The 13288-nt window shown below is 40.4% G+C and overlaps 1 protein-coding gene across 5 annotated transcripts in view; it reads left to right on the top strand.

Annotated features, from left to right (window-relative positions):
• CDK8 (cyclin dependent kinase 8) overlaps nt 1–12852 on the top strand; it is a 126903-nt gene extending 114051 nt beyond the window's left edge. For 4 of the 5 annotated variants that reach the window (XM_006274418.4, XM_059720344.1, XM_019497370.2 and 1 more), the window contains 4 exons: nt 4733–4830; nt 6213–6291; nt 6402–6560; nt 11558–12852. In XM_006274418.4, coding sequence (XP_006274480.1) covers nt 4733–4830; nt 6213–6291; nt 6402–6560; nt 11558–11683 — 462 coding nt within the window. In that variant the 3' untranslated portion in view covers nt 11684–12852. The remainder of the gene's footprint in view (nt 1–4732; nt 4831–6212; nt 6292–6401; nt 6561–11557) is intronic. The other variant, XM_006274419.4, reaches the window with a different exon arrangement.
• Nucleotides 12853–13288: the final 436 nt, after the last annotated feature.

Here is a 13288-nt window from a genome sequence, read left to right as displayed (position 1 = left end):
AAACTGCATGTGTAGTCTCATCTGGATGTGCCTTAATGGGGTTTGTATTAGTCCCTCCTAGGTATACTCAGGAGTCTTCTGTCTAATGTGCTTCTTTCTGCTCCACACACACACACCTGTAAAGGCTCTCATTGTCTGAATCAGAGCAATTAAAGGACGTGGGTATTTTGTTTATAATCCTTCCTATACAGTATAACCTCATAAATCTGGACATCAAAAATCCGGAATTCTTAAAAATCTGACAATTTTTTAAAATACACTACTGCCAGATGTGGAGGCGGAAGCTTGCCACTGCCGTCCACCACCCTGTGTCACCACTACACATATGGCTGCTGCTCCTGGACTGGCTGCTGCTCTCCTTTCCTCCCCCCCCCCCCCCCCCCCAAAACACTGCCATCCACCACCCGACTCTGCGTGCAGCCACTGCCTTGGGACTGGCCTCCACTCTGGCTTCCAAAATCCAAAATTTTCAAATTTCTGGCAGGTGCTTGGTGCCTAGCATGCTGAATTTATGAGGTTATACTGTATTTCTTTCTGATATCCCAGTGCAATTGCAATATAGTCCTGATTCCAGTGGAATTTTGTTGTATGGAGCATTCAGCAGTGCCTTTCCAGTTTTGCAGTTGGATATTTTTCATAAGCTCCCAACTTAAATTTGCCGCATATTTCCCTTTTACATGTGAAGCCATGCATAGACTCTCTCTCTCTCTCTCTCTCTCACACACACACACACACACACACACACACACACACACACACACACACACACACACACACACACACACACACACGACTTATCTGTTGGGAATTTCTCTGGGATCCTTTTCTTTCCATGTTGCCTCTTTCTTCTTATTATTTCTGTTTTTTCTTCCTTACTCTCTCCCATGAGAGCTATATGCTCAGATATCCATGCACACAGAAGCTCTGCTTCCAGTGTGTTGAAATGCCAAGCCTTTTCTGAACAGTTAGACAAGGCTTCATCTCCTGCTCACATGCACTTCTGATTATACCAGCTTCAAACAATAGGATTTGTGCTGAAAGGGTTTCATGGCATTGCAGAGCTGAAATGCACTCTGTACCATTTTTCTTTTCTGCTAAGGCAAGACAATATTTTAATTCCTCACTTAAAGTTGTGAGGAACTTGCTTTTTTACCCTCTGCCATCCTACACAACGGAACAAAAAATGTCTGATCTCTCCTCTCACATTGATTGCATAATCTTTCATCTCTGTTTTTTCAATGTAGCTTCTGGGTTTTTTTTTATCATTCCAATTTATGATCCAGTGTGTTCACAGCTCCTCAACATCTGATTTAGCAGCATAATTTAATCAGCATAGCACTGAGCTAGGGCATTGCATTGCTAATTTGTGGTCTCTAATGCTGTTCAACATGTTGGCTATCCTTTTTTACTCCTTCCTGGCTGCTGAGAGAGTCTTTAAGCAATGCTTAAGATAACAAGACAAAGAGAATTCCATTTGAACTGTTACTTCACAGAAGCCACGTGCAGACCCTGAAGAGCTGCTGTGAATCTCAAGCTGCAAGTTGAAAATAACTTCCTTAAAGACTTCTCTCAGTGAGCAGTTGGAACTAATTGAAGCTTGGTAAACCATTATGTTGATGACCGGAAGAAGAACTAAAGTAGGCTCTGCAGTAAAGAGGAGAAAAGTCATTTAAAAACATGCCCTGAAACTAAATACTGAATATGTACAAGAAGCAGACACCAAATCAGGAAGTGCCTATTTTGTATAGTTGCTTTTTGCAGCAGAGCTCCACTTAAAAAGCACCAATTGGTTGAAAATATAGCAATTTGCTTGTGGAATACCATTTGTGGTGCTGTAGTGCATGGTGAAATTACAAATTGACTTCTTTTATCTTCCCAGTCCTCTGTGGGATTAGCCTAAAATACACGGAGAACCCTGTCACTCTTCATGACTTCCTGTTTCATAGCTATATTATTTGGATTGACTGTCAGCTTAGGTGCATCTTGTGTATGGGAACCAGAGCTTTCTTGGTGCATGTCAAGTGCTCTTGGAATACGGACCTATTGCATACCATCCCTTTTAGACCAATACAAAGATCACTACCTTAACCTGCTCTGCTCAGAATAAGGCCATCAAAATGCCTGGGATCTGGAGAGAGAGTGAGAGATTTTTAGGTGTGCTCCCTTCAAAATTGGTGTTGAGATACAATAGCATCTTACATGTCATATAAATGCACCAACAGCTACTGTAATGCTACTGTTTCTCTCTCCTCCTATAGATAAATTATAAAAGTAGTACCATGTGTTGATAGTTTTAAGGGTTAGATCAGTGATTTCTACTGGGTTTAATTTAGACCTAAAGAGCACCCTATACATACAGGCTTACAGTCTTTGAGACTGTAAGCTGCCTTTGAGACCAGTCTCTGTCTGCTTCTTTATCATTATTTCATAACACACTTTTAGATAGAAATGCTGCTAGTCTTTCATATTAATCGCTAATTTATCTTGCATTTAGAAGTCTTGGTCTTTCTCCTTCCCATCTATGTTTACTATCTTTGGTATTTGAATTTCTGATTGTGGAAGAACAGGAGCCATTCTAGTAATTGTGTGGAAGCTTTCTCAAGACATCTTTACACATGTTCCAGTAGAATAGTCAACCTGAATTTCTCTAATGTCCTATTGGAATATTTTTATCCTTTGCCTTGTTTTTAGCACTCATACTTTGGTCTTCATGGTTCTGGTAGAGGACAAATGTCTTGACAGTACCTAGAGTGAAAAGCAGTCTCATGGCACATGGGCCAGGTCCCGGAGGACTGGAAAAGGGCCAATGTGGTCCCCATTTTCAAGAAGGGGAGGAAGGAGGACCCAGGCAACTATAGGCCAGTCAGTCTCACCTCCATCCTAGGCAAAGTCTTTGAAAAAATTATCAAGGCTCACATTTGCGAGAGCCCGGCAGGAAAAATTATGCTGAGGGGAAACCAGCATGGTAGCAGGTAGATCATGCCTGACTAATCTAGTCTCTTTTTATGACCAGGTTACAAAACACCTGGACGCAGGAGTAGGGGTTGACGTTGTTTACTTAGACTTCAGGAAGGCCTTCAATACGGTATCCCACACCATACTGGTGAACAAGTTAAGAGGCTGTGACTTGGATGACTACACAGTCCGGTGGGTGGCGAATTGGCTAGAGGGTCGCACCCAGAGAGTCGTGGTGGATGGGTCGGCTTCGACCTGGAAGGGTGTGGGCAGTGGGGTCCCGCAGGGCTCGGTCCTTGGACCTATACTCTTCAATGTCTTCATCAGTGACTTGGACGAGGGAGTGAAGTGTGCTCTGTCCAAGTTTGCGGATGATACAGAACTGTGGGGAGAAGTGGACACACCGGAGGGCAGGGAACAACTACAAGCAGACCTGGACAGGTTGGACAAATGGGTGGAAAACAACAGAATGCAGTTCAACAAGGAGAAATGCAAAGTGCTGCACCTAGGGAGGAAAAATGTCCAGCATACCTACTGCCTAGGAAATGACCTGCTTGGAGGCACAGAAGTGAAAAGGGATCTTGGAGTCCTAGTGGACTCCAAGATGAACATGAGTCGTCAGTGTGATGAAGTCATCAGAAAAGCCAATGGCACTTTATCATGCATCAGCAGATTCATGACGAACAGAACCAAGGAGGTGATACTTCCCCTCTTTCGGGTGCTGGTCAGACCTTGGAATACTGTGTGCAATTTTGGGCGCCGCACTTCAAGAGGGATGTGGATAACCTGGAGAGGGTCCAGAGAAGGGCCACTCATATGGTTAAGGGCTTGCAGGCCAAGCCCTGTGAGGAGAGACTAGGGCACCTGGACCTCTTCAGCCTCCGCAAGAGAAGGTTGAGAGGCGACCTTGTGGCTGCCTATAAGTTCACCATAGGGGCACAGAAGAGAATTGGTGAGGCTTTATTCACCAAGGCGCCCCTGAGGGTTACAAGAAATAATGGCCATAAGCTAGCAGAGAGCAGATTTAGACTAGACATTAGGAAGAACTTCTTCACAGTTAGAGTGGCCGAAGTCTGGAATGGGCTTCCAAAAGAGGTGGTGCTCTCCCCTACCCTGCGGGTCTTCAAGAGGAGGTTAGATAGGCATCTAGCTGGGGTCATCTAAACCCAGCACTCTTTCCTGCCTATGCAGGGGGTCGGACTCGATGATCTATTGAGGTCCCTTCCAACCCTAACATCTATGAATCTATAAATGTCTTCAAAGTACCCTGGGTTACAATGGTGCTATATAGAAAATGTGAATAATGGCCTAACATGAATATTGGGTTTTGGCCAGAACACTGGTTTACATATTACTTGAAGGTAACTTCTTTGAATTAAGTGTGCATATCAATGAGACATTAGTAGTGTTAAATCCAGGGTAACTGTGTGTGTTGAGAACTTCATCCTTCCATGTAAACTGTTGTTTTGCAAAGGTAGAACAGGAAAAACCAATGCAGAGAGAAATTTTAAGATTTTTTTTTTTGTATACAGCGCTGATGAGCAGAACTAATTGAGTAAGTTCTAAGTTATTTTATACATAAACAGGTTCTTCAATGGTAAATTCAATTAATATTAAAAAGGGGGGAAAACATGTTTCCCAAATATGGGAAGTCATATTTGGGACTTAGAGATTGGGTAGTTGCATGATGAGTGTTTTGTCTTTGGAATATAGTGGTGAAAAGGTTTTCATAAATCGTTTTGATAATGCTGAACTTCTTGTGTTTAACTCTGTTTAGCTTCAGAAATTGCTTACAATGGATCCAATAAAAAGAATTACCTCGGAACAGGCTATGCAGGATCCTTATTTCTTAGAAGATCCACTTCCCACATCTGAGTAAGTGGTCATTTTATTAATCCATGAGCATGTCCAGAGATTTATAAAAATATATGCTTTTTATTTACTGCCTGTGGTAAATGTCTGCCTATTTATGTGAATACTGAATTAAATGCTTGCAAGCAAAGAAAAAACTAATTTTCAAAATGCTATTTGAGGTTTTCAAAATTAAGTGGCATTCTTACTAATCTCTGGCTTTATGAAACTTTGATCCCATTAGTCACAGCACTAATCCTGTTATTCACTGACAGGTTGATTATGCATGCTACAGATCTTTGTGGACAACTGTTAAGTGCCTGCAGGTCCCATTTTCTGTTCTAGAATGCCAGATGACATTCACTAATTAGTTTACATTTTTCTGTCTTAGCCTTTGTTGTAAATTCAGTGGGTGGAGGAAAACAGTTCAGTTCTCTCTCTCTGCTTTTATATTTCACAGCCTAAATCCATTTTGTGTAGACAGTGTTTCTTTTCATCTGCCAAGGAAGACTTCTGGAGTAAAGAAAGTTTAGGAATAAAAAAAGGGTGAGATAAAGCTCCCCAAGATGGGCGAAGAGCATGGTTATCCCTATTTTCTTAGAAAGGCCAATAACACATCCCCTCTATCATTCTGTCCCATTATTTAGGGAAGGCTTTATAAAACATGAAGTGCCTTTATAAAGTATCTTTATAGCAGTTAATTAAAATGAAATTAATTTTGCAGAGCTTAGCAAAATACGTACAACTGTTCCTGACCTGTCTTTATATTCCAGCACTATATGCGAATAGTTTGGTTTTGAAGAAACTGCTCTCAGGTCAATACTTTTTTCCCAACTATATATTGGTATTTTAATATTAAAACAACGTTGTTAATACAAAATCTGTTAACTAGTAAAAAAAAGTTGCTTATAAAGAAAACCATATTCATATAATTTAAGAGCAGAAAAATCTTAGCAGAAATAACAAATGATTTTGTTTACATTTGTTCAGAGTGAGAATCAAGGCTTCAAAGTGTTTCCAGGTTGTGTCAGCTAACATGTTTCATTGATGATGAAATTTTTAAGCACCCAGACCATTACTGATATGTTTAGTCCAAAACTTATGAATTGTCATAACTGGATTAAGGGGGAGAGGGCTATCTGTATTTGCAGGGGCTTTGCTTCTAATATGTCTCAAGTCAGTCTGGTGACCACATTTCCACGAACACATGAAAATTGGTGGAAGGTTAGAGGAGAATAATTGAAGTGATTGAAAGATTAAAGAAATAAGTGTGAACACAAAGACTTAAGTAGGCTGTTGCTCAGGAAACATGAAACTGTACTCAATGATACTAGATATTTTAGGTCTTTTCCATGACTAACCTCACTGATTCCAGGCAGACGTATATAGACTCACTTTTTCTGCAGTGTTTTTGCAGGTTGTCAGATCCCTTACCCAAAACGAGAGTTTCTAACAGAAGAAGAACCTGATGATAAAGGAGACAAAGTAAGGATTGAAGTACAGTGTCATAATACCTTTTGACTTTTAGAGTATTTCACATTTTCTGGTTTTGTATGGTTTTTGAGTTGAATTTTTCTTTTGTTTAACCAATTGAGAAGAACCAGCAGCAGCAGCAGGGCAATAACCATACTAATGGAACTGGTCATCCAGGGAACCAAGACAACAGTCATACACAGGGACCCCCATTGAAAAAAGTGAGAGTTGTTCCTCCTACCACTACCTCAGGTGGACTTATTATGACCTCAGACTATCAGGTACCTCCACTTTGTTTTTTCCATTTGTTGTATATTTGGGTCTTATGTAGTGCTACCTTATGGCACTGCAGGTAGTTCTTATTTTTAGTCTAAAAGTGATTCTAGAAAATGGCCTTGCATTTATTTTCTCTTTGGTAATGTACCTAACTGCCAACTCAGCTTGTGATCCAAGTCAAGTTAGAATTGTTTACCTGTTGCATTATTATCACATTTAGGAGCCTGCCCCAAAGAACTGACAATATTGTAAAGTAAGAAAAGGATGGACTGTCCAACTGAGGAAGTAATTCAGGAATATGGGTCATCATCAGTGGTCTCCATAAAACCAGCAACTTGGCCATAAAGTTATTACGTAGTAGGTGTCATAAAAAGAGAGTTTTCGTGTTTTTTTTAGCAGGGATTCAAAGGCAGACAGTGAGGTTAGCATTTTGTCTGTTTAAAGGAGCTTATCAAAGCAGGTGGCTTGAATGGGGGAGAAAGCACAAAAGTTTGAAAGATGATGCCTGGGTTGCAGGCCAGAAATGACAACAATATAGTGGTGATGTCCACAGTGATTCAGAAAAGATATGAGGATTAGGACTTAGTAGGAAAGAGTTAAGATCTCTTTTTCTCGCTGGTGCCTGGACATCCATGGGGAGATGTCAGAAACAGACTGCAATTTTTAGACTGGACACAGAAGGAAAAAGGTCTGGAGCAGAATGGTAGATCAGTGAGTCACTAGCATTAAAGGTAGTAGATAAATTTATATTTTCAGGTGAAATTACCCAGACCTAAAGTGCAGAGGATGAAGAAATGACCAGGAATAGAGCTAGGTGGAACCCCCCTGGAAAACTGAAGAGGGGTATGAGGATCCTCTATAGAAACAGAGAACTATAAGAACCAGGAAAGAGCAGTCATGGAAGCCAAAGCAGGACAGATCAAGTTAAAGGGGCTAATGTACCAAGGAGGATGAGAAAGCATTATTGATTCTGACCTTAGACACTGGAAGTTTTTGTGACGTGGAGTTTCAGTTGACTACGAGCAGCAAAAACAAATTTAAGATGCATAGGATGGAATGGAAGAAAATAAACTATAGTGAGATGATAAAGCACTATGAATAAGTTTGAACATAAAAAGAGAAAGGGGGTAGCATGGTACTTGGAAAAGAGTGAGCTTTTGAAGAAGAGAAAGGTGAAATCATGCATGTATTATGTGAAGAGAGGAAGCCAAAGGAAAGCAAAAGATAAAAGGATCCTATCTCTGTAAAATAGCTTCCCATTGTTCAACCTACTATTCCACAGACCCATAATAAAAGTGCAATAACTCTTTTGAATTGAGTTTCAAAACTGGCTCTTGGGAAGATTGATTAGATGTCCTTAGACAATCCAGAGACTTAGCCCTGTTCTCTAAAGTAATATTTTTTTTTACCTAATCTCTACACAAATGTTCCAGGAACCTGATAATTCCTTCTTCAGAAGCTATATATTAGCCAAATGCCCCCCAACTTCACCAGCTATATTCCAGCACCTCTTCACTTCCTTACCAGTTTTTAGGGTGGTCTTGTTGTGCGTGTAGACTTCAGGCACCTTGACAGAGTTCTCTTCTGTTCTGGGGTTGGGTTGGTTTGTTTGTTTGGGGTTTTTTTTAAACGTTAACCATGGTGCAGAAAAGCCTGTCTCAAAATATAATCGTTTTCTCAATGGAGTATGCATTGCAAAATATTTTCCTATTCAGGACTGATGCCTCTTAAATTGGCATGCAGCTAAGTCAGTCAGTGTCCAGAGATTTTTTTTTTTGGCATTTTTTCAGCTGCTTTCTTTCTTTCTGTGTCTTTGAAGAAAGCAGATGCAGCTGAATCTCCCTTTAATCTTCCTGTTGTGCTGAGTGACACAGCTGAAGAATAAAGAATCGAGGAATATGTATACTGGGGAGGGCAGCTCTATTTACTTTCATTATTAGCATGCTCCTCACTCCAATCCATCCATCTCCTGCAACTCAAAAGAGAGTCTGCAAATCAGAGCAATCCCAGATCTTTTATTTGAGCAAAGACTTAGGTTTACTGAGTCAGAAGTCAAAGGACTCTGAATCGCCCCCAGTAGATCCAGGGACTCTTCAGGTTTTCCACCTATCACACTGAAACCAGCCACATGCCTTCCTCATTGTTCTCACTCCACTGACATCCATTTCTTGTTTATTGTTGCAGCCATTGAGAGGTTGAATGTTTTTTCCTGCTTTTTGTATGGATTTTTGGAGACCCGTATATATTACAGAAAGAAGTCTTTTTACATATGTGCACAAGCTGGCATTAAAACTAATAATTGCCCATAATTAGACTTTTTCTGAATACAAGTTTAAGACCATTGGGCCTTAAAACTGGGAAGGAGGAAAGAAACAAAGTGATTAAACCTGACAAGGAACAAAGTCTGTTGACTGAAAGGTGATGTGTCATCAAAGGAGTCCCCATCCCCCTACCACAAGAAATGCAGGAATGACAGTTCAGCCCTTGTCAAAGCCGCGCAGGGGCTTCCAAGCACTAGGGCTGCAAACAGCTCCCAGAGCACCAGTTCTTCCAACACAGCCATGGGAAGTAACTGTAGTTTAGTTATTGCATGCAAATGTTCCCAGATAGCTTCCTTTCTCCTCTTCTGTCTCCTTCATTCACCCCTCCCCCACCTCTCTTTTTCTTCTTTTTGTTATTCCCTCTTCTCCTAAACTGTTGCAGTGGGTGAGAGGGCTGTGATCACAACAGAAACAGCCAAGGTGGGATCATCTCTTACGGCCTTGTTAGTTTTTTTGCAACCTTGGGGAATGTTGCAGGCGATGGGAAGGAGAGCAAAACTTGTGGGGCCTGACCAGTGAAGGTTTGTGGGCTAGAGGAGAAGTACGGCTGCAGACTGAAAGTAACTACGTTGCCCAGCACACATTGCAGTGTACATCCCCCTGGCAGACCTGAACAGCATGCAGATAGGATGGATTTCCTAGAGAGGAGATAAGAAAGCAGCTTCCCAACAGCCTTCTTTATATAGTGAAGCCTCTGTTCCTCACCCTGCTGAACTGAAGCTGCCCGACCTGCATTTGTGGCAGCAGACTGATGATGATGGTGGTGTGGAGCTGCAGACTTTTTAGATGCCACAACAAAATGGTGGCCGTGTTCCACTGCCCATGCTGATGGCCCAAGGGTAGATGGCTGCTCCCAGTTTTGTACTCTTCCTCTGAAAGGCATAATGTTTGACTTTCAAAAATGCATTAAGGTTTTCTCAAATCTTGCAATGAGGCCAGGAAACTGCAGCGAAAAGGGTATGTGGAAGGTGAAGAGAACTGACACAAGCTTATCAGCCCCAAAACCATCATTTTACTTGTTGATGGGCTCAGGTCTCTGAAAGAACATTTCTCTGCTTCTCCTCCTAAGATTCCTCAGCCCAAGGGGGTTGCAGTTTAAATGGCTATAGACCAATTCCTTCTTTCTTCCTTCCCTGCTTCAGGGAGAAATACCCCTAAAAAAATCTTTATTTTGAGAAATAAGATTATTTTTGGTTATTTGGTTTTACTTGCCAGAACATGTGAAAATGTCAAATATACCACTCTTGACCAGAGACCTGTCACTTCATCCTTCACTGAGTTTTGCTCATTCTGTATATCTAAGGCCTTGGAGAGGGACCACCATCTACAGGGAAGTTTACTAGGACTGCTTAGTGGTTGGAAAAACTGTTAAAACCCTGATTGAATGTCTGGAGAAAGTTGGTTTATAAATCCCTCCTCTTTACCCCTGTAAGAGTCCTCCAGGTATGTAGACTTCCACATCCCTTGGCCTCAAAAATGTCACATGATGCATTTAATGTGACAGCATGTAAATTAAAGTTGTCTTGCTTCTGTGAGCTTTTTGCTGAGGAGCATGTGGGTATACAGTTGAACATGGAGAGGAGATTGTTTGGGATTTTTACTTTTTCCCCCCTCTCATTTTACCTGTTGCACTGTGTTGTTTTCCTGGGTCTGGTAACAGGCCGAATTTTATTAAATAAATAAATGCTTCAGGATATAGAAGTCTCCCTAATTTTTACTATCACAAAGAATACCTTAATAGCTAGCTTGAAAACAGTTCAACTTCTAAAGGATTTTTTTTTTCAGTTCTCTCTGCATTTGCAGCATGTTTGGCCAAAAACTAGATGCGGAAATTTTTGCTGTTAAACTCCTTTTATATCTGTTGTGTAGAAATCGATGTCTCTGTTGCTTTGATGCATCTGTTTGAGAGACTAGTCTGTCTCTCAAGAGTGCAGTTAAATATCATACAGCTCCTTTATCTTGTGGACACTACTCTGCAATGCTGATTTGTTTCTGCTGATAGGAAGTGCTGCTGTAGCTATAGCTTTTCCCTTCCACACCATGACTGGACTCAGCACTTGACTCAGTCCTTATAAACACATGTGCTGCTCAAGCAGAGTATTCACCTACCATACTAATGACTGACTTTACAAAGGGATGTATCCCCCCTGCTCTTCTTTTTTATGCTTATATATAGAAACCTGGCTTTGAAGCATTGGTTCCCTATTGTGATCCCCCATTTGGTCCTGGATAGCTTTTATGAGTAACCGATTTGACCTGCTTGTGAGCTGTTTGTAGCAGGGACTTTTCTTCCTTGAGCATCTGGAAACCCCTGAACTCATACTGCTGCTTCTATGCAAACATGTCCAAGAAAAGAATACTGAATGATGACAAACAACATATACCTGCCCCTATCACCTGTAGCCCCAAATTCATTACTTTGGAGGAAGAAGAGGCCCCAGGAGAGCATTGTTGAAGATGTTGGCTTATAATACATGTTCCTGGTGTTCATATCCTTAGTAACTTGAATCAAATTCAAAGTAAGTGCAAATAGTACCAGAAATATAAGTGACTGTGACAGTTTCCTTTAGTACCTCTGTGGCAATAATTAGCATAGACACCTCAAAAAGTATGTGGGTATCGCAGTTTCTGTAATGGCATCCCCTTTTAAGGATAATTTCTCTTCTCTTTTCTTCATTCAGCGTTCCAATCCCCATGCTGCCTATCCCAACCCTGGACCAAGCACATCGCAGCCACAGAGCAGCATGGGATATTCAACTACCTCCCAGCAGCCTCCACAGTACTCACATCAGACACACCGGTACTGAGCTGCACCTGAATAATGTCAATGCACTGTTGTTCATGCTGCAGGACTGGTCATGCAGCTGTCTGCCTGGAACCTGGCTCGGGCCACAAGAATGTACTGTACAACCACACCTTCAAAATGTCTGATAGCCAAGTTCCACCACTTTTCACAGATTGGAGTAGTGGCTCCCAAATTGTACCTGTTTTTGGGTTAGACTTGAAGAGAAAGTGCTAGCACAGTTTGTGTTGTGGATATGCTACTTCCATAGTTTACTTGACATGGTTCAGACTGACCGATGCATTTTTTTCAGTGACAGTCTGTAGCAGTTGAAGCTGTGAAATGTGCTAGGGGCAAGCATTTTTGTTGTTGTATGTGGTGAATTCTCTTGGTGTAACAACATTATCTGACCAATAGTACACAAAATCCTTTAACTGGTACTTGAAGCATACAGTATATGTTCACATGGCAAAAAAAAAAAAAAGAAGCAAAATTGAGACAATTTTGATATGTGTTTATTTTTAGTGACTTTTGTGGGTTGGTTCATTTTCCACATAAATCAATGTTTTATGACCAACACAATTGCTACAATGAGATTTTTTTTTTTAAAATGAAAAGATTAGCATCTTTCCAGCTATTACAAACCTCCCAAAGATTAATTTCCAACATATGTTTTTGGGCTTTTTTTTTTTTTGTTTGTTCTTAAATCTATGACTTGACTGGTATTAAAGCTGCTATTCGATAGTAAAATGAGTATGTTGTCATTGATATAAACATGTTTGGTTCAGCAAACAAACTAAAATGATTGTCATAGACAGTGTTTTATTTTTCCTGTTGGTGTTAATGATTTGTGAGCATGCTTTGAGATTAAAAAGCATGAATATTTCCTAGAAAAAAAAGGGTGCAGCATCCATTCAGATATTTCGTCATGATTTTTGAGAACCGGCTTGGTGTAGTGGATTTTAAATTTCATTCAGTTAAATTTTTTTTAAATACATTCGCACGTTGTTTAGGGGTGCCCTTCTTACAGCGAAGGATAAGGTGTTAGGAGAGCCTTAGGATTTGAAGAAAAACATACAATGTACTGTATCAAACTATTTTACATGAATGACGCAAGTATTCTGAATAAAAAAAAAATTGAACATTGTTAAAAACAAGGTGTTATGTAATAAATTTATTTTTCATAAATCTGCATATGAACTTTGCCTGTGTTCCTTTTATTAACACAAACATGAAAATGCTCTGTCCTAGCATCAATATATGGGTCCTAGCTGAAGAACCAAATTCAATTTAATGGCAATTTTGATTGCAAGGAGGGAAGTTGCTGCTAACTGTTGTGTGACATCTACTTTAATAGAATAAAAACTACAGATTCCATCTACGATCGCATTACCCTTTCATAAGTGTGCAGATCTGCTGTACGGGTATGCTAAATTGTTTTTATATAAATATAATTACATTTTATAGATGAGGCATCTGATCCTCCTACCCAGAATCTAGTGTTACTGGTTTATATAAAGGCATCTCCAAGCTTTTGTAATTTTCTTGTCTAGGTATCCAGTGTCACAGTATGATCTCATAGGGCCAGCATCCCTTATTGTCTGTACCATTTTTTAGTGCAAGCATAAGT

The sequence above is a fragment of the Alligator mississippiensis genome, chromosome 1, assembly GCF_030867095.1.
Source record: "Alligator mississippiensis isolate rAllMis1 chromosome 1, rAllMis1, whole genome shotgun sequence".
NCBI classification, from domain to species: domain Eukaryota; kingdom Metazoa; phylum Chordata; order Crocodylia; family Alligatoridae; genus Alligator; species Alligator mississippiensis.
The sequence above is the reverse complement of the archived record's forward strand: the minus strand, read 5'-3'. Positions and strand labels throughout refer to the sequence as shown.